Genomic DNA, 25,354 nt, shown 5'->3' with positions numbered 1-25,354 from the left:
TAACGGTAGTACAACGGATATACAGTTGTTGCACAAGAGTGACACGTGAAAGCTCACATGACTAGTCAAACCTCAGTTCCAAGTGCTGCATATTTTAATGTTCCAAGTGGCGGAGTCCTGAAGTTCAAGTATTTGCTACCCTCATTCCCAAAGTGGAGGAGGTTTTCAAAGTTGGATTATATAAATCTGCAGATGCTGAACCACTTTGGAGTTCATTTACCTAAATACATGGACTTGCTGTGAAAGCCCCATCATGCCAGTACAGAATGTTGGTTTGTCCTCTGCAAAAATGCTTTTAAACAAGTTTTTAGTCAGCTGGTGATTTGGTATTTTTCCCTGTTGAACCCTCAGCTGGTTGAAACTTGAAAAAGCACTACTAGACAACTCATGTTTCACTTTAAGCTGTGCGCTGAATAACACGGTGACATCATTTAAGCTGTGCGCTGAATAACACGGTGACATCATTTAAGCTGAGCGCTGAATAACACGGTGACATCATTTAAGCTGTGCGCTGAATAACACGGTGACATCATTTAAGCTGAGCGCTGAATAACACGGTGACATCATTTAAGCTGTGCGCTGAATAACACGGTGACATCATTTAAGCTGTGCGCTGAATAACACGGTGACATCATTTAAGCTGTGCGCTGAATAACACGGTGACATCATTTAAGCTGAGCGCTGAATAACACGGTGACATCATTTAAGCTGTGCGCTGAATAACACGGTGACATCATTTAAGCTGTGCGCTGAATAACACGGTGACATCATTTAAGCTGTGCGCTGAATAACACGGTGACATCATTTAAGCTGTGCGCTGAATAACACGGTGACATCATTTAAGCTGTGCGCTGAATAACACGGTGACATCATTTAAGCTGTGCGCTGAATAACACGGTGACATCATTTAAGCTGTGCGCTGAATAACACGGTGACATCATTTAAGCTGTGCGCTGAATAACAAGGTGACATCATTTAAGCTGTGCGCTGAATAACACGGTGACATCATTTAAGCTGTGCGCTGAATAACACGGTGACATCATTTAAGCTGTGCGCTGAATAACACGGTGACATCATTTAAGCTGTGCGCTGAATAACACGGTGACATCATTTAAGCTGTGCGCTGAATAACACGGTGACATCATTTAAGCTGTGCGCTGAATAACACGGTGACATAATTTAAGCTGTGCGCTGAATAACAAGGTGACATCATTTAAGCTGTGCGCTGAATAACACGGTGACATCATTTAAGCTGTGCGCTGAATAACACGGTGACATCATTTAAGCTGTGCGCTGAATAACACTGTGACATCATTTAAGCTGTGCGCTGAATAACAAGGTGACATAATTTAAGCTGTGCGCTGAATAACAAGGTGACATAATTTAAGCTGTGCGCTGAATAACACGGTGACATCATTTAAGCTGTGCGCTGAATAACACGGTGACATCATTTAAGCTGTGCGCTGAATAACACGGTGACATCATTTAAGCTGTGCGCTGAATAACACGGTGACATCATTTAAGCTGTGCGCTGAATAACACGGTGACATCATTTAAGCTGTGCGCTGAATAACACGGTGACATCATTTAAGCTGTGCGCTGAATAACACGGTGACATCATTTAAGCTGTGCGCTGAATAACAAGGTGACATCATTTAAGCTGTGCGCTGAATAACACGGTGACATCATTTAAGCTGTGCGCTGAATAACACGGTGACATCATTTAAGCTGTGCGCTGAATAACACGATGACATCATTTAAGCTGTGCGCTGAATAACACGATGACATCATTTCAGCTGTGCGCTGAATAACAAGGTGACATCATTTAAGCTGAGCGCTGAATAACACGGTGACATCATTTAAGCTGTGCGCTGAATAACAAGGTGACATCATTTAAGCTGTGCGCTGAATAACAAGGTGGCATCTTTTAAGCTGTGCGCTGAATAACAAGGTGACATCATTTAAGCTGTGCGCTGAATAACACGGTGACATCATTTAAGCTGAGCGCTGAATAACACGGTGACATCATTTAAGCTGTGCGCTGAATAACAAGGTGGCATCATTTAAGCTGAGCGCTGAATAACACGGTGACATCATTTAAGCTGTGCGCTAAATAACAAGGTGGCATCATTAAGCTGAGCGCTGAATAACAAGGTGGCATTATTTAAGCTGAGCGCTGAATAACAAGGTGGCATTATTTAAGCTGTGCGCTGAATAACATAACATCATTTAAGCTTTGCACTGAATAACAGTGGTGACATTGTTTAAACGGTGCACTGAATAACATGGTGATATCAGCCTAACTGGTCTCCATCTACTTGGGTGCTTTTCAAACCCTTCTCCATATAACATAATACTTTTGGTCAAATATAAAAGTGATATCTAGAATGCATAGCCGGCCTTGGGCATAGGCCAACTAGGCGGCCGCCTAGGGTGCCGCTATAATAGGGGAACTTTTCCCATATTTATTTGGTGTAGGTAGACCAGGGTGGGGACGCCATGTAGCTCTTTTGCCTAGGGCACCAACTGACCTAAGGCCGCTCCTGCTAGAATGTCAAAACTATCAACAGTGATCAGACAAGAATGAGTGAACATTTATTTATTTATTTGTTTGTTTACCAGGTAATGTCTGACTGGGCATGAGGCCCATTTTCAGCAGAGGCCTGGGGAGAACATCTCCATACATAAAATGGACAGTATTAAACAATCAAATTGAACACATACAACAACATGAACAACATGCTGCACTCATGTATGTACTTTTGGCAATACAGACTGTGTGTCCTTGCTGTGCCTGCCTGGGTCTTCATCAGATGCTTCTGTTTCCTCAATATCCTAAAGACATGCTGTATGTGGACTGGTGATCCCGTACACTTATGACAGGTATGAATATAGTGTAAAAGTGTGATGTTACTGAAGTGTCTCATTGAGTGGGATCTGTCAGTGTCACTCATAACAACTTCTAAAATAATAACTTTTGGCGTTAGCTGCTTACCTGCCTTGGCTTCCTCTTTTCGAATATGCTGATCCTCTATAGTCCCAATCCCCCCACTGAACATGATTGGCTTGATCCACTCTCGCCTCTCACCACTTGGCAATCTCATTCCAAAGGATCGGGCAAAGCCTAGTATCCAAAAAAAAGGAACATTGATAATGTCAGTGATAGCCAGCATCCAAAGAAACAAAATGCAGCCCCCCCCCCCCCAAAAAAAGCTAACAACTGATATCTGAAAAAAATCTAAATTTTTTTTTGAGAACGGTGTGACTGAATTAACCAATTAAAGGATACCCATCACAACTTTAGTTTAAAAGTCAATAAAGTTACAACACAAATAAAATGAAGCCTGACAGTCCATAAATAACCATGAACGGTGGCAATTTTCTTTTACTAGTTGCTACTTTGCTGTTTTGGTCTTTCTGAGTACTCACGAAGATGAAAGGTAATGCTCTATTCTCACTGGTGGAAAACTGATAATATCACACACTGCTGTGAACACTAGCAGACTCTTGAACCGAGGTCTGTCTTCTATGAAACAATATCAAGTATATTTACTCACTATTTCGCATTGCCACTGTATAATTCTTTTATGTATTGCCTTTCCTTACCTGTCAGGACTGGTTCTCCAAACTTGTTCCCATAGTCTGAGGCCCCATTGCTGGCCTCGACTGCCACTTCTAGTGGAGATGCAAAGTTTCCAGGATACAGGAAAGAAGAGCCCTCCCATGGCTGCTGGTGACCTGCAAAATAAGCTAATTATCAGCTCTCTATACATGTTTGTAATATCACCCAATCTATTGGCTTTGCCACCCCTCACTGCTATGACAGTATGATTTGTTTAACCCCAGATTTAACGGTGTTCCTCCTATAGTTAGTGATTTTTTTTCTCATAACATTATAATTATTTAAAAGCAGGTGTATAATTAAATAATTGAACTAAACCAGTACAAAGCTTCCTCAGCACTCATTACATGACATCTACTATGTGAAAAGTTCTATTGTGAGAAATAAGAAAGAGTTCCTGCACTGATAATATTAGTAAATTCCAGGACTGGGAGTTGGCATAATGGTTAAGGTGAGGTGTTTACCTCACAGACAAGTACAGGAGTTTGAATCCCCCAAAGGGACACTGTCCAGGCTTTAAATAACTCACAAGGGCAACTAGCCTAGTAATTGCCTGTACAGAGATATATACATAAGCGATTTGGAACTTAATTTAAGGGAGGTTGGCATAATTTTTAAGGTGTTTACCTTCCAAACACAAGCTACAGGGTTTAATTCCCGCATGGGGTAATTGGTTAGGCTTCAATCAACCCTAAAGAGTATCTAACCTAGTATGAATCTAGGACCCAGGGCTGTGATTTTTAATACTAGAGGCTGAGAAGAATTTCAGCCCTGTAAAAAGATGATTCCACATTATGACAATTCAGGTTGCATGACAAACTGGTCAACACTAGGTGAAGCTCTGTTTTCCTATTGTTGTCACTGGGAAAAGCAGTGACTGCTTCGATCTGCATTAAGCCAGTTCAGCTCTGGCAACATCAGCAATGCTTAGTACATGCTTTTGTGATGCACATTAAAATACTACATACTTTGCTATTCAAGCTCATGGAAGGAAACTGGAGCACCAGCAGACTATCAAATCATGAGAAATGTCAGCAGTCTGACCTCCACTAAGGCAATGCAGGCAGCGGTCAGAAATTTAATGTCAGAGGTATCACCTCCCACTAAGGCAATGCAGGCAGCAGTCAGAAATGTAATATCAGAGGTATCACCCCCACTAAGGCAATGCAGGCAACGGACAGAAATTTCTGCCTTCACAGCTACCAAGTAATAAGACAACAGTCACTAATTCACTCTGCAGTAATGAAAAATTTGCTGAAAAGTCACAAAAAATGCAGAAAAGTATGTTAACTATTGGGGTAAGTCAGTTTATAATCTGTGAGATATATGCCTGTGCCCAGAAACACAATTACCTGGAATATGTTCACAACTAGTGGGCTGTACATGTCTGTGCCCAGAAACACAAGTACCTAAGATAGGTTAACAACTAGTAGGCTGAGTCTGTTTATAATCGGTAAGGTCTGTGGTCAGAAACACAATTACCTGGGATCATCAAATTTCCAAAACAGTATCCAGCAGAGCCGGCAACAACATGCGCTCCTCTTCCTGTGCACTGCACATCCCGAATTCGCCCACCAGTGCCTGTAGTCGCACCGCTGAATGGAGCCACCCCTTTCACGGGAACAAAAAATAAATAAATCAACACGTCCAAGACATAATCTGTTACTAAATAACAACAGAGGAAATAATAATATGTTACTAAATAACAGAGGAAAAAATATGTTACTAAATAACAACAGAGGAAAAATAATCTGTTACTAAATAACAACAGAGGAAAAAATAATATGTTACTAAATAACAACAGAGGAAAAAAATGCATAGAAAATGTCTAACAAAGAACACTTTAATAGACTTCAATTTACATCATGATTTTCTCCATCTCTACCCCAAACTGCAATCACATTCATTATAAATGAATATCGAGCCATAGTACCTCATTTTGTGAAACACAGAAAGCCATGAAATCCTTTGTGAATCCTGCTGCTAATCTTTAACACAAAAATATGTAATCACCAGGACTAGTCATGTAAAGTTTGCCATGTATAAAATATCAAATAAAAGTCTAAATTCAGCTTTCAGGGAGAAAAGGACACAAAAAAACTAACTGAAATACAATGAAAATAGCATACTAAGAAAATCTAGTACAAAAATGTCCACAGACCTAGTTAAAGCTTAAGGAATGAATGACTAAAATAAATCAAACAATTACTGCATTCCTATCTTTGGCAGCAGATTACTTAAGTATTCTACACATTCGCTAGGTATACATTAGCTAGGTATTCGGCACATTCACTAGGTATACATTAGCTAGGTATTCTGCACATTCGCTAGGTATACATTAGCTAGGTAGTCTGCACATTCGCTAGGTATACATTAGCTAGGTAGTCTGCACATTCGCTAGGTATACATTAGCTAGGTATTCTGCACATTCGCTAGGTATACATTAGCTAGGTATTCTGCACATTCGCTAGGTATACATTAGCTAGGTATTCTGCACATTCGCTAGGTATACATTAGCTAGGTAGTCTGCACATTCGCTAGGTATACATTAGCTAGGTAGTCTGCACATTCGCTAGGTATACATTAGCTAGGTAGTCTGTACATTCGCTAGGTATACATTAGCTAGGTAGTCTGCACATTCGCTAGGTATACATTAGCTAGGTAGTCTGCACATTCGCTAGGTATACATTAGCTAGGTAGTCTGCACATTCGCTAGGTATACATTAGCTAGGCAGTCTGCACATTCGCTAGGTATACATTAGCTAGGCAGTCTGCACATTCACTAGGTATAGATTAGCTAGGTAGTCTGCACATTCGCTAGGTATAGATTAGCTAGGTAGTCTGCACATTCGCTAGGTATAGATTAGCTAGGTAGTCTGCACATTCGCTAGGTATAGATTAGCCAGGTAGTCTGCACATTCGCTAGATAGTCTGCACATTCGCTAGGTATAGATTAGCTAGGTAGTCTGCACATTCGCTAGGTATAGATTAGCTAGGTAGTCTGCACATTCTGTCCAGCAGGGGCATGGTCCCATAGCTACAAGGCATACACTACAGAGTATCCCAACGTATTCTACACATACAGTCCAGCAGTGGGCTCATGCCTCCTTAGGTAGTGTAAGCATACACAACAACATATTCTATACATACAGTCCAGCAGTGGGCACATGCCTCCTCAGGTACACTCGGTATACACCGCAGAGTACCACAACGTATTCTACAAATACAGTCCAACAGTGGGCACACATCTCCTTAGATATGCTAGGCATACACTGCAGAGTACTGTAATGTATTCTACAAACATGTCCCCTTAGGTACAGTAAGCATACACCTCTGAGAACCACAACCGGTCACTAAGCAGGTACCAATAACATAGCACTCTGCAGATTGAAGAATGTTATCTACTGTCCATAAAAAAAGCATCGCCTCCAACTAAACGACAAATTCTGGAGCAACATTTGACAATAATTGGTGCAGGAGGAGCACAAGATCATCCCCATCTGACACAAAAATGTCTACATTGTGGGACTCTTCTGATTAGAAAGAGCAAGACAAAAATTAGAAAAAGGCCAAATTCACTCCTCTAAATATAAAGGTATTCATATTTTGGAACTGCTTAATAATAATCCAGTGGATTTAAACAGCTGCTACTCTGATCAGCTTACTATGTCTTTCTGTGCCTCTTTCTAGTCACTTTTTAGACTTCTGCTTCTCCTATAAAAAGGGTCACCCATCCCTGAAAAACAACAAGTGATGACATTCCCATCTGATTTATATGTCTTAGGGATACACCTCACACACCACACACTATGGTCAGGAGACAACGATACACTGACCGGTATGGCAATATAGTCTAGATGCCATGTAAAGGATTTTGCCCCTGATTTTGTTATAAACATTGGACATGCAGTAACAATCAACATCTACTGCTTTTGACTTCTGTAACATAAACGAGAGGTGGTGAAACATGAACCTGCAAGCCTCCAACAGAGGACTTTAAGTGCTCAAAATGTTTTCCACTTATCAAGCGAATGATGACCTACAATAGGGGTTAAAAAAACTACCCTTCCTGAACCAGGCTGCTCAACCTGATCCATTTCTGAACGTGGATTAATTGGCATGAAAGACACAAACCCTGTTGCTACAGCAACGGTGACATCTGCTAACAGGCTACTCAGGACTAGAAGTGATAAATATACAAGACACAGGAAGCTTTTCACAAGTCTGCTGTATATGAAATGTGCTTCTTGTGTATTCCATAAAACAAAAATTTCACAAAAAAAGGCACATAAGAACTGAGTTAATGTCAAGTGAATGATAAAACAAGTAAAAAGTCGCAACTTGAATTAAGAAAAAAAATGCATAAAAACATGCAAAATGAAGATCAATAAAGCCAAAACGGAGTCATAATCCCAAACGCTACTCACCTGTAGGGAAGTTGTGGGTCTCTGCAGTGAAGATGACATGACGCTTTGAGGTTCGACGCTCAAAGGGCGACACCTCAGCTGGATCAGCAGGATATAAGCAAGAAACTTCTCTCCCCTCTATAGCACTGAGAAGGACAAAAAAAAATCATACTAAAGACTAAATACAACTTCCTTAAATGACAAAGACAAAATTACAATAAAAACATTCTGATCGACTTTATAAGCCAAAAACATACAAAAGTAGAGAACTAGAAAGGTACAGATTTCCCAGGATTGTGCCAGGTATAGCAAAAAGAAAAAGAATGGGACAAGTCCAGTGCTTTACGGACCAGGTTGGCAACACCTTCCCGACATACTCCAGTGCTTTACGGACCAGGTTAGCAACACCTTCCTGACATACTCCACAGTGCTTTACAGACCAGGTTGGCAACACCTTCCAGACATACTCCAGTGCTTTACGGACCAGGTTGGCAACACCTTCCTGACATACTCCAGTGCTTTACGGACCAGGTTGGCAACACCTTCCTGACATACTCCAGTGCTTTACGGACCAGGTTGGCAGCACCTTCCTGACATACTCCAGTGCTTTACGGACCAGGTTGGCAGCACCTTCCTGACATACTCCAGTGCTTTACGGACCAGGTTGGCAGCACCTTCCTGACATACTCGTGCTTTACGGACCAGGTTGGCAGCACCTTCCTGACATACTCCAGTGCTTTACGGACCAGGTTGGCAGCACCTTCCTGACATACTCCAGAGCTTTACGGACCAGGTTGGCAACACCTTCCTGACATACTTCAGTGCTTTACGGACCAGGTTGGCAACACCTTCCTGACATACTCCAGTGCTTTACGGACCAGGTTGGCAACACCTTCCTGACATACTCCAGTGCTCACTCCAAACATATGACTTACGATTCAACTTGGCCGTCTAAGAATACCTCCCAGTTCACAGGATTTTCTCAAATGATACAAGAGCGGGCCAAGATATCACATGGAGATTGGCAGGATCCGTCTTTCTGCAGATTAACTAAACATTCCTTCTAAAAACACAAATGTCTGGACCACTCACTTGGACGACGTATGGTCTAGAATAAGGCATGTTCAAAATAAAGTAGTGGCCGTTCGTTATTAAAAAGAAGAGGCAAGTATTACTTACATATGATGTGTTAAAGGTGGGCACCAGGCTTTGACCAACACACTCATATGCAATCACAAATGGATGCCTAATTATTTTGTTTAAAAGGTTTAAACATGCATAACATCAAATGCCTTAAATATCGAACCTACAAAAGATTGAGAATGGGTAACTACTGCCTCTCCCGATCTTCAGACTGAACACCCCATAACACTAGCCTCAGATTCATCTGAATATTGGCAGTGTTATGGTAATCTTTTTAAGGTAAGGTGTAGGGTTAGGGGTGGGGAAAGAGGGAGGGTTTGGGTTAGAACCCACTACTAAGGTGGCACAGGGGGAAGGAACTTAGGAACTTAACTACAACCCCCCTAATGACTGCCTGAATTACAGCCCCCAAGGAAGGGAGCGACTATGGTCAGCAGGCAGTGGGGGAGAAACATGACAAGACTACATTATATATCACAACATAGCCAAATAACAGATTATAAAAGTGACTGTGACACAGCAAATGTAAGGCAGAACATTTAAACCAGGCATTCATCTTAAAACTACACACAGCAGTTCTCAAACTCCTTGACCGGACCTGCAATTCAGCACAAATGTTTGCCCAGACCCATGAAAAGGCTAGGCTAATTCAATGAACCCAAGGAAAGCTCCAGCCCGTGAGACTGACACTTATGGTTCTGCTAGTGTGTATGTCCACAACACAAAACAACAGTTAGAAAAACACAATCCTCACACACACACACACACACACACACACACACACACACACACACACACACACACACACACACTCGTACAGAACCCGAGTCATCTACTTGAATGCCCATTTGGTTGACTCCCAAACGACTGAAAACAAACGGCCTATTTTACTGAATGAACACTGGGCTGAACATCCATTTAGTCAAGTGTGGGATAGCTGCAAACGGATCTCTAACACAGAATTACAAATCTGTAGAAATATATGACAACGTTTTATATGCTGACTAGAATTAGCTATACATAATTAATGCTGCTAAGTAACAGGAAGTGAATTGGTGAGCATGTTTCCCCCTGCAAAAACTATTCCAAACATTTTCACTTGAGTAGCATAGACTGTGTAATGTTGCAATTATTAACTAAATGACATTTCAGTGAAATGTGGTTTTAACCACTTAGATTCAGTCACTTTAGACTCAACCAACTAGACATGGGCATTCAACCAACTGAAATAATCATATTTATATGTGTAGGACGTTTTTTCACATATCTGTTAAAATGCCAGCAAGCAATGAAATTATTCTGTTTTTCCACTGTGAAGAGATTTAACTAAATACATCTGTAGTAAATAATGCAACCCTCTCCAAATAAAGCTCAGTGAAGTCACAGAGTTCCGAATGACGGAACAGGCTTTAACATTTACTCTGCACAGCCTGACATCTTTAAAATAAGTTACCATGCCAAAAGAAAGCATACAAGGTGGGTTCTGACCTGCTGTTGTCACAGAACTTTATGACGTTGTTTGAGCTACTTGTCTCCTGTGTCCGCATGATCATGTCAAAAAGAGAACATGGGACTTCTTTGCCATCAACCTTCAGGTGTCCCTTGAAAAACCAGTGACGACTGTGTTCACTGCAAAGTAAGGAAATTAAATGGATAAAGATACAATACAACATCAGTACAAGCCAAAACAAACACATTTACACATAAGTGTGTAATATAGGATAACAGAGAACAGTAATTATCCACATTCAATACAGTAAGGCGTTCCTGCTGCACAGCACACAGGTCAGTAACAGTGGTGACAGTTATAAACTACGGAAATCTAATGACATAAAATAATAATAGGTTCCTAGAATTTATAAACTCAAATGCTATGGAACAACTTGTTACCACTCCCACAAGAGGGGAAAACATACTGGACCTAATCATCACCAACATGGGGACTCTATGCTCCAGACCAGAAATGTATCCTTCACTGGTAAGATCAGACCATAAACTAATCTCACTGGATATTCACATCCCGACCCCACCCCCTGCCCAGAAAACCACAGTGAAAAACTTCTCTAAAGCAAATTTCACACTCCTCAAAACAGAGGTGGAATCCTTCAAAGCCCCCGGGCCTGTGGAAAATACGGCCCAGACCGCAGAATCCTTTATAAACGCATTCTATGAACACCTTCAGGAATGCATGGATCATGCAATCCCAAATAAAACCAAGACCCAATCCTCCAAAGGCAGACGTCCTGTCTGGTGGACCGCAGCCATAAACAAACTATACAATAGAAGGAGGAAGCTACTAAATGATAGAGCAAAATCCCAAAAAGGGAAGGCATCACTGATCAGTATTAGCAAAAAACTACGGGCACTCATAAAATTGTCTAAGGCCAGCTTCGAGAGAAAAATTGCACAGGACACTAAGGATAATCACAAGGCTTTCTTTAGTTATGTTAGAAACCTGGGTGGTAATCCCCAGATATGCTCAGAATTAGTCCAAAATGACAAAAAATACACAGAACCCACAGACATTGCCAACATCCTAGCTGACAGGTTCAGCGCACCCCCCCCCTCCCCACCAAAAGGGCAAATATCTATCCCAGCAGAGTGCTGCCCCCCTGACATCTCAGATGCTCAGGTAAGAGCCGCCCTCTCCAAAGCAAAAAACACAGCATCAATGGGACCAGACGGTGCCCCGGGCTGCGTCCCACATGAACTCCAAGAAGAGCTAAACCCAAACATAAAACTACTGTTCAATCTCAGCCTTACTACAGGATATGTACCCAAAGAGTGGCGTAAAGCAACAGTGGTCCCTCTCCATAAAGGTGGTGCCTCAACAGATCCTGGAAACTATCGCCCCATAAGCCTGACTAGCTTGGTCTGCAAAGCTATGGAAAGGATCATCATGGACCTCATAAATAAAGATATCGGGGACCTACAGACACTGGATCCTACCCAGTTCGGCTTTGTTAAGGGCAGATCCTGCCTCTTAAACCGGATTGATTTCTTTGAAACAGTCACCAAGGACATTGACGAGGGGAAGGTGGTCCACACAGCCTACCTGGACCTCGCAAAAGTCTTCGATACAATACCCCACTCGAGCATTATAGATAAGCTCACCAGCTTAAATATAAACCCCTATGTCACTAGATGGATTGCAAACTGGCTCAAGGACAGAACCCACATGGTTAGAATTGCTGGAGCCATGTCAGACTCCAAACCAGTTACAAGTGGTGTCCCACAAGGCTCAGTCCTGGGACCTCTCTTGTTCGGTATATATTTCTCGGAGGTACAGGCCAACACGGGAGGACTGTGGCTGACCAAGTTCGCAGATGACTGCAAACTGGGCGCCATAATCGACTCTCCAGCCAACACAAGCATCCTCCAAAAGGGCCTCATAGAAACAGACAACTGGTGCCAGAGCCATGGCCTCAAGCTAAATGCCAAAAAGTGTACAGTCATCCCCTTTGGCAAAAACAAAGTGCCCACAAATTACCACACAGGTGGTAATCCATTAAATCCATTAAGTACAGAAGAAGTAATTAGGGACCTGGGGACCCAAGTTGATAGCAATCTCTCATTTGACAACCACGTGGCCAAAGTGGTTAGAAAAACATTTTATATAGCCCACCTAATCATGAAGGGATTCACATCTAGATCAGGGGAGGTCATCGTGCCTCTTTACTCATCCCTCATCAGGCCCATAATTGAGTACAATGCCCCTTTTGGGATGTACCTTACCAGACACCTGCAGCAACTGGAAAGACCTCAAAAGTACCTCACCAAGAGGATCAAAGGGCTCAAACAGATGCCATATGCTGCCCGGTTAAAGAAACTCCAGCTCTACTCAGTGGCATACCGCCTGTTCAGAGGCGATCTGTGCCTGACGTATAAAGCCATGTCCAACCCGGAATTAATGGACATGCTGCACCTCAGAAAATCCAAATCCCATCAAGCTACGCGCTCGAGAGACTTGAACCTCAGCACTGAAATAAATAGGACATGCTGGAGGGACAGATTCATAACCCAGAGTCTCCCTTCACTCTGGAATAAAATCCCAGTCCAGGTTAGGCAGAGTCCCTCATTGACTCTCTTCAAGAGGAATGTTGATGAGTGGATGGGAGATCGTAGGTTTACCCCGGGTATCTCTTCTGTGTTACTGTTAGACAGAGGCACAGTATACTAACATCGAAAAAGGGCATAGCAAAATAAATTTAAAATGGGTGGCGAAAGCCAAACACATTTTGGCTAGGCTTATAAATGCCCTAGTATGAACCTATGAACCTATAAATGACGTTATATTTATTTTGCTTTTGTTTACCATCTGGGTGACTTAGTCAAAAATCCCTTTTCAATGGATGCCCAATGGAGAAAAACTCCAACACATTATATTTTTAAACAGACATTCAGTAATATATGTGAACAGACATTAAGTGATATAAATTAACAATTAAATATTAATTTATCAGATTACATTAATACAAAATAAAGTCAACTATTACAATATAAAACATGATTTAGTGGATGTCGAATACTGAGCATTTGAAGAGATGTACTAGTGGGTTTATCAGATAGATAACAGATCATGTGATTCGTGCTTAGAAATTGCAAAATATAAAAAAAGATTTTTTTTTTAATTAAGAATGTTTTTTATTGAGTAGCTCTAGTGAAAACTCTGCAAAAAAGACAGAGACAAGACGATTTCAGAAAAGCATCGGAGGTTGTTTTTTGCGGATTCGGTTATCGAGGTAGCAAAAATAATAGTAGGAACAGCTACAGCAAAAATCTTTTTTTATATTTTTTACATCTTAGTTAAACTAAGTAAAATACAACAGTAATTCTGTACTTCTCTAGAATTATCAGGAATTATTAGAATCCTCAATGCAGCTTCCTCGTCTTGCCTACTCCCCACTGTGAGTCGTCCAGGGTGCTGAAGTGCTGTGTAATGCATAATGATTGGTTCCCAGTGGATGTGGGTGAGCCGAGTGGTCGAAGAACGTGACAGAACCACAAAGCCAGTTTCAATAAAAAACATAATAATAACAATAATCACTGGAGGTGACAGAAGAAACTGGGCAGGGCAGACCATGTTCGTTTATTTTTTTATATTTGTTTTCGGGGCAGAGCACTGATCTCCATGGATCTTTTTCAGACTCGGCTCAGGAGTTGTTCAGAGTCACACAGGCAATGGAAGCCGACGGAATCAAACCTTGCACCACGGGACTACAGGACACCGCTCATTAACAGCTCCTTAATCCTGTCTGAAGGAATCAAACCTTGCACCACGGGACTACAGGACACCGCTCACTAACAGCTCCTTAATCCTGTCTGACGGAATCAAACCTTGCACCACGGGACTACAGGAAACTGCTCACTAACAGCTCCTTAATCCTGTCTGAGGGAATCAAACCTTGCACCACGGGACTACAGGACACCGCTCACTAACAGCTCCTTAATCCTGTCTGAGGGAATCAAACCTTGCACCACGGGACTACAGGACACCGCTCACTAACAGCTCCTTAATCCTGTCTGAGGGAATCAAACCTTGCACCACTGGACTACAGGACACCGCTCACTAACAGCTCCTTAATCCTGTCTGAGGGAATCAAACCTTGCACCACGGGACTACAGGACACCGCTCACTAACAGCTCCTTAATCCTGTCTGAGGGAATCAAACCTTGCACCACGGGACTACAGGACACCGCTCACTAACAGCTCCTTAATCCTGTCTGAGGGAATCAAACCTTGCACCACTGGACTACAGGACACCGCTCACTAACAGCTCCTTAATCCTGTCTGAGGAAATCAAACCTTGCACCACGGGACTACAGGAAACAGCTCACTAACAGCTCCTTAATCCTGTCTGAGGGAATCAAACCTTGCACCACGGGACTACAGGACACCGCTCACTAACAGCTCCTTAAATCCTGTCTGAGGGAATCAAACCTTGCACCACGGGACTACAGGACACCGCTCACTAACAGCTCCTTAATCCTGTCTGAGGGAATCAAACCTTGCACCACGGGACTACAGGACACCGCTCACTAACAGCTCCTTAATCCTGTCTGAGGGAATCAAACCTTGCACCACTGGACTACAGGAAAAGTACAGTTTTGTACCTACCATAAATGTAGATGTTAGAGTGCTAATACAGCTGCAGTCATAACAGATGGGTTCTCCTGCCATCAGGTGGGTCCTCGGTCGGCCGAATTCCAAAGTCTAAGTCCGGCGTTGGTTGTCGTCGCTTCTTCCCTGACGTCAGTGCGACAGGGGTATAAAAGAACCAGCCGACGCCATTTTCTTCAGTTTTTCTTGCCCCAGATGTCAGGTGCCCCCAGAAGGAAGGCAATACATAAATTTATGTAATAAAGCAATGCAATATAATCAAAATACAGTAGTTACAAGCAAATACACCATAAATGAATACCCCAATTAGGTTGTATGAGGAGGTGTTTGTCATTAGGCCTGTCCCAAGAGGGGAAGGAGGGTGGGAAACCTGGACTGCAGCTGTATTAGCACTCGAACATCTACATTTATGGTAGGTACAAAACGGTACTATGTTCATCGTGCATACAGCTGCAGTCATAACAGATGGATAGAATCCCAAAGCTAAGAAAGGGGTGGTAGGCACTTGGTGGAACTAGGAGGAGCCAGGATGCCCTGCAAGACTGCAGTGGCAAAGCCTGCTCTAGTTTTGGAGTATAATGGTAGGTGGTAGTGCTTGGAGAAGGTATGCACAGAACTCAAGTGGCTGCTTCCAAAATATTTTTGGTAGGAACTCCTCTGAGGAAAGCTGCAGAGGTAGTTGTGGCCCTTGTGGAGTGAGATCTGATGCCTGCAGGTACAGTTTTACCATGAAAAGAGTAACAAAAGCGTATGCAGTGGGCTATCCATTTTGAGATTGTCTGTTTGGAAATTGGCTTCCCTTGAGCTCCTATAGCATAGGACACAGACAGCTGTTCTGATTTTCTGAAAGGCTTTGTTCTGTCCAAATAATAATGCAGCTGTCTGTGGATGTCCAAGGAATGTAGTAGTCTCTCCCCTTTGTTTTGAGGATTAGGGTAAAAGGTAGGCAAGTGGATAGCCTGATTCAAAGCTACCCTGGATACCACCTTTGGCATAAAGGACGGGTTGGTTCATAAGGAAACTCTGTCCTGATGGAAGATTATGAAAGGCTGCACAGCCATGAGGGCTTGTAGTTCCGATGCCCTGCGAGCTGAGGTGATAGCCAGAAGGAAAGCTGTTTTCCAGGATAAATATTGCAACTCTGTTGAGGCAGCTGGCTCAAAAGGAGGCAAGGTCAGCTTTTCTAGTATGAAATTGAGGTCCCAAGCAGGTACTGGTTGTTTCCTTGGGGGTTTTATATTCTTAGCCCCTCTGAGGAACTATCTTAAGAGGGGGTGAGAGAATAAAGGTGGATCAGTGTTGTATTCTGCAGAAATGGCTGAGGCATGGATTTTGATGGAGGAGAATGAAAGTCCACTGCTTAGCAGCTCAGCTAGATACTGTAATATTTGAGGTAAATTCAGTTTTCCAGGATTCTGGCCCTTTCTCTCATTCCAGGCACAAAACCGTTTCCATTTTGCGGAGTAAGCTTTTCTAGTAGACGGCCTTCTGGCCTCCAAAATGACATCCTGCACCTCCTTGGAGAGTAGGGTCTGTTGTGATGTTAAGGAATCTTCCATGCGGCCAGATTGAGTGTTTTCAGCTGACTGTGAAGAGTTTTGAAACTGTGCCGAGTCAGAAGAAGAGGCATTAGAGGTAGGGTCCATGGTGGGGAATACGTCAGGCTCCTCAGGAGTGGGTACCAGTGCTGTCTTGGCCAGTCTGTAGCAATGAGAATCATCTTTGGTCTGTCTGCTCTAGTTTTTAATAGAACGTTGGGCAGCAGAGGAAGAGGTGGAAAGGCATAAACTGTCATTGCCCAACTGAAAGAGAGAGCGTCCACTCTACAAGCCTGTGGATGAAAGGTCCTTGAGCAGAATTTTGTCAATTGGTGATTTTTGTGGGAGGCAAAGAGATCTATGTCTGGCCTTACCCATGCTTGAATTATCTCTGTAAAAACTTGAGGATGCAACTTCCATTCATGTGGATCTGTCATATTTCTGCTTAGGTTGTCTGCCAGCGTGTTTTCCTTGCCTAGCAAGTACTGTGCTTGAAGTTCGATTTGTAATTCCAGAGCCATGTTCCAAAGTGACATGGCCAGCCTGCATAGGGGTATGAATGGGTTCCTCCCGGTTTGTGTATGTACCACATTACTGTGGTGTTGTCTGTCCTTATCAATAGTTGACCTGGATGCAGAAGGTCTTTGAAAGCTATAATAGCATTTATTACTGCTAGCATTTCCTTTTGATTGATGTGAAGGTGCTTTTCTTTTTGGAGCCATTTGCCCTGAATGCACCGATCTGTCATGTGCGCCCCCCAGGCATAGTCCGAAGAATCTGTTGTGATGACTTGATTTGCTTGAGGCTTGCAGAATGGGAGACCTGTGTTTGTTTGGCATGCTTGAGCCCACCACAGAAATTCCTTTTGAAGGCATGGAATTAGTGGTATTATAGTTTCCAAACTGTGGCTGTGTTGAGACCATAGGTTTTTCAGGTACCATTGACGTTTCCTCATATGCAGCTTTGCACATGGGATTAGTAGGATGCAAGATGCCATGAATCCCAGAGCCTGCAGGATTTTCCTTGCAGTCAGCCTGGTGAAATTTGCTAGTTTTCTGAAGTATTGAGCTAGTTGCCCCTGTTTCTCTGATGTGAGGTAGGCCATCTGGGTGTTTGTGTCCAAGTTGGCACCCAGGAAAATTATTTTCTGAGAGGGTATTAGCCTCTATTTCTTTTTGTTGACTGTGTATCCCAGAGAATTCAACAACATTATTACAAAAGCCAGATGTTTCAGAAGTATGTGCTTGCTGTCCGTTTGGATCAGGCAGTCGTCCAAATATGGGTATATTTGTATCCCTTGAAGTCTGCAGTAGGCAATTACTGATGCCAGGCATTTCGTGAATACTCTGGGCGCAGTAGATAAGCCAAAGGGCAATGCAGAGAATTGATAATTGGTTCAACCTGCAAGAAATCTGAGGTATCTTCTGCAATTTTGTCTGATTGGGACATGCAGGTATGCCTCCTTGAGGTCCAATGTTACCAGCCAAGACTCCTTGCCCAGCATGGGAAGAAGCTGCTGTAATGTGAGCATCTTGAATTTTGGTACAAGTAAAAATGTGTTTAGGATGGATAGGTACAAAATAGGTCTCCAATCTTTTCCCTTCCTTGGTACCAGGAATAGTCTGGAATAAAAACCTTGTCCTTGTTCTTGAGTAGGTACCTCTTGAATAGCTTTCATGTCCATGAGATCTGAAATTTGTCTTTGTGCCTCTGCCCTTTGATTGTGTGGCAGGTTTGGCATGCCTCTCATTTTTGGAAGGGTGTGAAAATGGAATCTGTAGCCTCTGTTTATAATGTCCAGGATCCATTTGTCTTTTGTGACAATATGCCAATTTTTTTGAAAATAATGCCAGTTTTCCGCCTAAGGGTGCTGCCATTTGAGCCTTGCTTGGCATGCAAAGGGGAAAGTCATTCGGCTTGCTTTCTGAATGGCTGCGAACTATCCTCACCACCTCTTTGTGTAGGAGCTTACCATTGTCTGCCTCTAAACGATCCTTGAGATTGCCCTCTACCCCTCGGGTGCCTGTATCTACCTCTTTGGGTTCTGTCCGTGGCTGGAAAGAACCAATTTTTGGAAGGCCAATTTCTACTGAAATGTGGAGGTTGTACCTGTAGAAAATCTTTCACTGTTTGCATTGATTTAGCCTTTTCCTCCATTTTCTTTAATACCTCCTCAGCTTTAACACCAAATACATCCTTTTGTAGAGGGGCATCTAGTAATTTAGCTTTGACATGATCTGGTAAGGTTTGCTCCTTGAGCCAGGCATGTCTACGTATGACTGATCCTGTAACAGCAGCTCTACTTGAGGCCTCTAGAGCATCAAAACCACATTGCAAGGTATGTTTTCCCACTTGTTCTGCCCTATGCATCAAATCCTGCAACTTCAAGTCTGGTTGTTCAGGTTGTGACATTTTGCTTCTCAACTGTGATAACAGAAATTGTTGGCACTTTAACATATGGAACTGGCAGTTTAATGCCCTCATGGTTAAGGTGGCTGAGGTGTATACCTTTTTTCCCCACCTTTCTAAAGCTCTGGACTCTCTCTCTGAAGGTAATGGATTTTTAGCAGTGGAGGCCTTAATCCCTTTGGGGCCCTGTGATATAGTTTCTGGTTCAGCCGCATGGCTTTTGTATAAAAATTGGTGTGAGTCAGGAACCCGGTAGTACCTATCAGGCTTGACTGGGGCTGGAGGTAAAGAGTCTGGGTTAAGGCAGGCCTCCGAATACACATCATCTAGTATGTCTAGTATGTCTAAGACAGGAGGTATAGCCAGAGGCCTGTGCTGAGGGAGCAAGAGAAAATCCCTAAGCCTCTTCTTGGAGTCTGAGTACTCTTGGCCTTCCCAGTGGAAGTGTTCCCACAAGGTATGCAAGGTTTCCCCAAATGAGTAATCCTCTGGGGAGACAGAGGGGAATGGACTCCTCTGCATCAGAATTTTCAAAAGGGGAGTAAGAATGTTCCTGTTCATCAGAGTGCTCTGAAATAATGGAGGCCTGGTCAGAGGAGGGGGGATTCTTCCTCCACTCTGGGCCTTTTGTCCGGGGGGGGGTAATTAAATCTTCAGCCATTTTAAGTATCTGTTTTTTAGGCATGGGGCCTGGACAAGGGCCCTGTGTAGCGTGTCTCTTAAAATGCATGGCTGCTTTAGACTTAGTGAAAGCCTTGATGGAAAAAGAAGAGGAAGGTCTGAAGACACCTTGAGAGGAGGCAGACCTGTCTACATTTTGAGTTTCACCACCAAGGGTGGCTTCGGTATCTGTAGTCGGGGTGTGGGCCGAGGAGCCTGCGACCTCGGGCACAGTAGACACCGCCAATGAAGTGTCGTCGGTAGGCAGGGGCTGCGTAGGCGCCCCGCTGAGAGCTTTGGCGTGGTGTCGGTAGAGGCCGCGGACCTCGTGTGTCGGTCCTTATCTTTGCATTTTTTTAGACAAAACTGGAGTCGGAGTATCCGAAGACATAATATAGTTAAATTTTTTTGCCAAAATAGTGCTGTGCGAACTCCGCCCGATGCTTAATGGTGAGTTTGTTGAACATAGCACAAAAACGACAGACCGAGACGTCAGGGTCTGGGCCTAAGCAAGGAATGCAGAGGGAATGAAAATCCTTATGCGGTATTTGCTTCCCACATGAAATACAATTATTAACTTTGTCTGACATCGGTCTGAGGCAAGAAAAGTTTCCCCAACGGGGTACTTGGCTTTCAAAAAGACTTCGGTTGCAAAATTTTCGTAATTTCAGGAGCTGGCCGACCGGCACTTGCGAACTGCTTCTGCTTCGGGCACCGCACGGCAAGAAAGACTGAAGAAAATGGCGTCGGCTGGTTCTTTTATACTCCTATCGCACTGACGTCAGGGAAGAAGTGAAGACAACCGACGCCGGACCTAGACTTTGGAATTCGGCCGACCGAGGACCCGCCTGACGGCAGGAGAACCCATCTGTTATGACTGCAGCTGTATGCACGATGAACATCAGCTCACTAACAGCTCCTTAATCTTCTACGCCAACTACCATATTGTAGTTAAAAGGTGGGATATAAATCAGGTTTGTAGAGGATATATATATATATATATATATATATATATATATATATATATATCTATATATATATATATATATCTATAGATATATATATATATAATATATATATATATATATATATATATATATATATATATAAATTTATATTAGAAATACAGAAGTGGAGGGGTGAGCAGTGTCACAAAACTATATATATGGCTGGACAATATAAGCAAAACTGTTATTCATGTATTGGTGAAGGTTGTTTGTGGGTCACAGGATTCTGAAAGACGGGAAATGGCGGCTTGATGATATGGTAAGCTGAAGAAGGCTAGAGATAATTAAAGATAAGGAGTAACTATATGGGGAGACCGGTATCAATGACTATGTAAACAGGGGGCACTTAGGCTGCATATTACAGAATGCTGGGGGTAGTACCTCTACTATTAGAAATTCCAGGAGACTGTGAAAAGTCAGACATCACAGGACTGATGTCATTACAGATCAGACAAAGCAGGAGAACTACTGCACCAAACGAAAACATATAAAATAGGAACAGGCACGTGCCAACAACAGGCTGGATATCAAATTTATGGTAAAGAGTTGTACTACAAAGTCAGACACCAGAGAATGACAGAAGGCACTTGGTGTCAACAAATGACAAGGACGCTTTAGTATAGAGGAAGGCTTGTAATAAAGATTCAATGGCAGTCATGACCCTGCATATTTGGTCAGAAAAAGTACATAAATGTTGATGTTCAAGTGTCTCCAATGTTGTTTTAATTATTCTTGGGTTTTTCCTGCCTTGTGGAAGAGAACTCTCTGTCCTAAATAACATAGACTTTTCCCTTCCCCCATTCCCAGAAGATGCCCTCTCCTTAGATGTTAGAACAATGGGGTAAGATGCCCTCTCCTTAGATGTTAGAACAATGGGGTAAAGATGCCCTCTCCTTAGATGTTAGAACAATGGGGTAAAGATGCCCTCTCCTTAGATGTTAGAACAAACAATGGGGTAAGATGCCCTCTCCTTAGATGTCAGAACAATGGGGTACGATGCCCTCTCCTTAGATGTCAGAACAAACAATTGGGTAAGATGCCCTCTCCTTAGATGTTAGAACAAACAATGGGGTAAGATGCCCTCTCCTTAGATGTTAGAACAAACAATGGGGTAAGATGCCCTCTCCTTAGAGGTTAGAACAAACAATGGGGTAAGATGCCCTCTCCTTAGATGTTAGTACAAACAATGGGGTAAGATGCCCTTTCCTTAGATGTTAGAACAAACAATGGGGTAAGATGCCCTCTCCTTAGATGTTAGACTAATGGGGTAAGATGCCCTCTCCTTAGATGTTAGAACAATGGGGTAAGATGCCCTCTCCTTGGATGTTAGAACAATGGTGTAAGATGCCCTCTCCTTAGATGTTAGAACAATGGTGTAAGATGCCCTCTCCTTAGATGTTAGAACAATGGTGTAAGATGCCCTCTCCTTAGGTGTTAGAACAATGGTGTAAAAAGGATCACTGGACAGTGCCATTTCTTCAGACCTTTCTTACTGCCTGACCAGTCTATCATTCTCTCCGGAGTACCAGTTGCACAACCTGCCCAGATATGACCTCAGGCCAACATGGAATAATAACGACAGAGGGACTTTGGGGACAGGTGAAAGGACCTAGCAATAAAGAAAGGTACTCATCCCAACCCAGGTATGAAAAACAGAAGAGAGAGGTGCCAGTGGGAGGGAATAGGTACTACAACAGTGGAAAAACCTGATCAATATTTATGGTAAGTACCTATATAACTGTACTATGTTCATCGTGCTTCGCTGCTGCAGTAATAACTATTAAGATGGCAAGTACCTACATAACTGTACAGTGTTCATCGTGCTTCGTGCTGCAGTAATAACTTAGGATGGTAAGTACCTACATAACTGTACAGTGTTCATCGTGCTTCGCTGCTGCAGTAATAACTATTAGGATGGTAAGTACCTACATAAAACTGCACTATGTTCACTGTGCTTCACTGCTGCAGTAATAACTATTGGGAAGATTCCCAAAAGATTCATAGAGCTACAGTGAGAGAGGAGGATGGTCTGAAGAAGGGCAGAAGAGATGATCCCTTGCAAAATCGCTGAAGCAAACCCTGCTCTGGCTACTGGCAGTAGTCAGGTTGTACTGCCTTCCCATGATGCTTGTAAAAGAAGGCAGCACAATCAGAAATCCACTTAGAAATGGTATGTCGACTGTTCTGCCTTCCTTCTTTTTATAAAGAGCATCAAATAGCTGATCAAATTTTCAGTGGGTTTTGCTTTATGCATGTAGAATCCGAGTTGTTTCTGCATATCCACTGAGCGCAGAGTTCTCTTTCCTTTGTTTTAAGGGTTTAGGAGGAAGACAGGCAGGTTAATGAAAACTTCAGATACTGCCATGGGCATGTTTGTTTCTTTCGGCTTTTCCCGGTTAGGGGTCGCCACAGCGGAACTCCGGTCCGCTAATGATTGGCAATAGATTTTGACGTGCTGGCTTGCCGGGCCTAACGCACAACCTTCAACGAAGGAACGCCCAATTCATGCATGTCGCCACACAGAACACGCTCTAACTGAGAATCAAACGGGTAACCTCTAACTGTGAGGCGACAACGCTACCGCAGCACCACCACCACAGTACCAACACCACCGCAGTACTGTCATGGGCATAAACGAGGCATTTGATTGGTTCACTGAAACATAACATACTATCTTGAGCATAAATAAGAAATTTGTATGCAGGGAGAGACTGTCCTTATGAAACATGAAGAAAGGCTCCCGACACATACAGGCTTGTAACTCAGACTCTCCTGGAAAAGGAGAGATCCAACAAGTGGGCAATTTTGTACGTTGAGAATCTCAGATCTGTGGAGGTAGCAGATTCAAAAGGAGGTAGGGTAAGATAGTTTTTCTAGGACAAAATTTAGATCCCATGTAGGAGCACGAGTCCTTCTTGGTGGCTTCAAATGAATAATTGTAGAGCTCTGTTAGAGAGCTCAGAGACTTGAGACAGCCTGGCTTGCAGTGGATGCTACCCCTTGGCCACCCACCACAGCAAGAATTTCATATTTTTTGAAATGTGTGATTTTCTGGTACTTGGTCTTCTGGCTTTTTTTCTTTGGCGATATTAAGCATCTGAAAGGTAAATGTGTCATATCATCCACCCTGCCATTTTCAGCATGTCAAAGTGAGTGTAGTGTCACGCTCATGTTCTTAGTGAGAAGGTTCGCTTTCAAAAGCAGCACCCATGACTTTTACTTTGCCATGCTAATGATGTCTTGGCCAAATGGGTGCTATTAGGATTACCTCAAGTCTATCTTCTTTGATTTTATGAAGCACCCTGAAGGATAGCGAAGGAAAGATGTAGACACACAAAACTTCCTGGGGAAAGTGAGAAGGCATCCATCTTCCAGGCTGTTTTGAGTGGATCTCGAGTGAAACTGTTCACATTGCCTGCTCTGCTTTCAGCAAAGTGGTAGTCTTTTTCTGGCAACCACCACCTGTATGTCAGCTGAAAATTTCCTTCAAACATCCACTTGTGAGGGTCTATGACTGACCTGCTGAGTGAATCTGCCAGTCAGTTTTCATTTCCTGGTAGATACTGGCCTAACAGGGTCAGCCCCATCACCTTAGCCAGATCCCAGAGCTGCATGGCCATTCACCAGAGGGGACAGGAATCATACAACACCATTTGGTACTGTTTTCACCAGCACAGTCCCAGATGTCCATTTTATTCTGTAGGTCTGAACTGCCATAATTTTTCTTTGGATTACCTGTTTTGTCCTGAAAAAATGCTGTCTCAGCTACCCCGCATGGTCATTTCTCCTGAGCAGGTGCCCCATGTAAGGTATGAAGCAGCAGAGATGAGGTCCTGGTTCTCGATCTGAAAGGATACTTTCCGATTTGGTTGTCATATGCAAATACACTCGAGATTTCCTTTCTGAGCGGGGGTGAGGGTGGATCTGTAAGAAATGTTGTCGCTTGTACCAGACATTCTTGAAGTGAGTCTGTTATCTTCCTCATATGTAGTCTGGTAAAGGGCATTGAGAGAGAGCAGAAAGCCATGAACTGCAGAATCCTGAGGAATTCCATGGTGGAAATATTGCCCCCCAAGACAGTCTGGAAGTAATTTGTCAGTAACGTGTCAGGAGCTGGACTTTGTCCTGTGGCAGAATGATGGCGACTGGATATCTGTAGGTTAAGAGTAACCCCCAGACTGCAGTAGCACTCCCTGATCAGCTGGAAGGGATGCCCTCAGTTCCTCCAATGAGCCTGCTTAAATGAGGTAATCATCTAAATATGGGCGAGTGTAGGCACTCCATCGTGCAATAAGCTTTCACTAGAGCCAGACATTTCCTGATGACTCTGGGAGCAGTGGACAAGCTGAAAGACAAGTCACAGAATTGGCAGTAAGAACATCTGTACTGAAGTTCAGGAATAATGTGTTGTCTTTTGCTATACAGATGTGGAGATGGGCATCCTTCAG

General features: G+C 43.0%; 1 protein-coding gene across 4 annotated transcripts in view; it reads right to left on the bottom strand.

Annotated features, from left to right (window-relative positions):
* Window positions 1-25,354, bottom strand: part of PFAS (phosphoribosylformylglycinamidine synthase) — a 517,919-nt gene that overhangs the window by 380,285 nt on the left and 112,280 nt on the right. For all 4 annotated transcript variants that reach the window (XM_044086680.1, XM_044086681.1, XM_044086677.1 and 1 more), the window contains 5 exons: window positions 10,660-10,800; window positions 8,050-8,174; window positions 5,105-5,233; window positions 3,607-3,738; window positions 2,996-3,124 (listed from right to left, as the gene is read on the bottom strand). In XM_044086680.1, the coding sequence (XP_043942615.1) occupies window positions 2,996-3,124; window positions 3,607-3,738; window positions 5,105-5,233; window positions 8,050-8,174; window positions 10,660-10,800 (656 nt within the window). The remainder of the gene's footprint in view (window positions 1-2,995; window positions 3,125-3,606; window positions 3,739-5,104; window positions 5,234-8,049; window positions 8,175-10,659; window positions 10,801-25,354) is intronic.

Source organism: Protopterus annectens, chromosome 10.part0 (assembly GCF_019279795.1).
Source record: "Protopterus annectens isolate FY-2018-M chromosome 10.part0, PAN1.0, whole genome shotgun sequence".
NCBI lineage: Eukaryota > Metazoa > Chordata > Ceratodontiformes > Protopteridae > Protopterus > Protopterus annectens.
The sequence above is the reverse complement of the archived record's forward strand: the minus strand, read 5'-3'. Positions and strand labels throughout refer to the sequence as shown.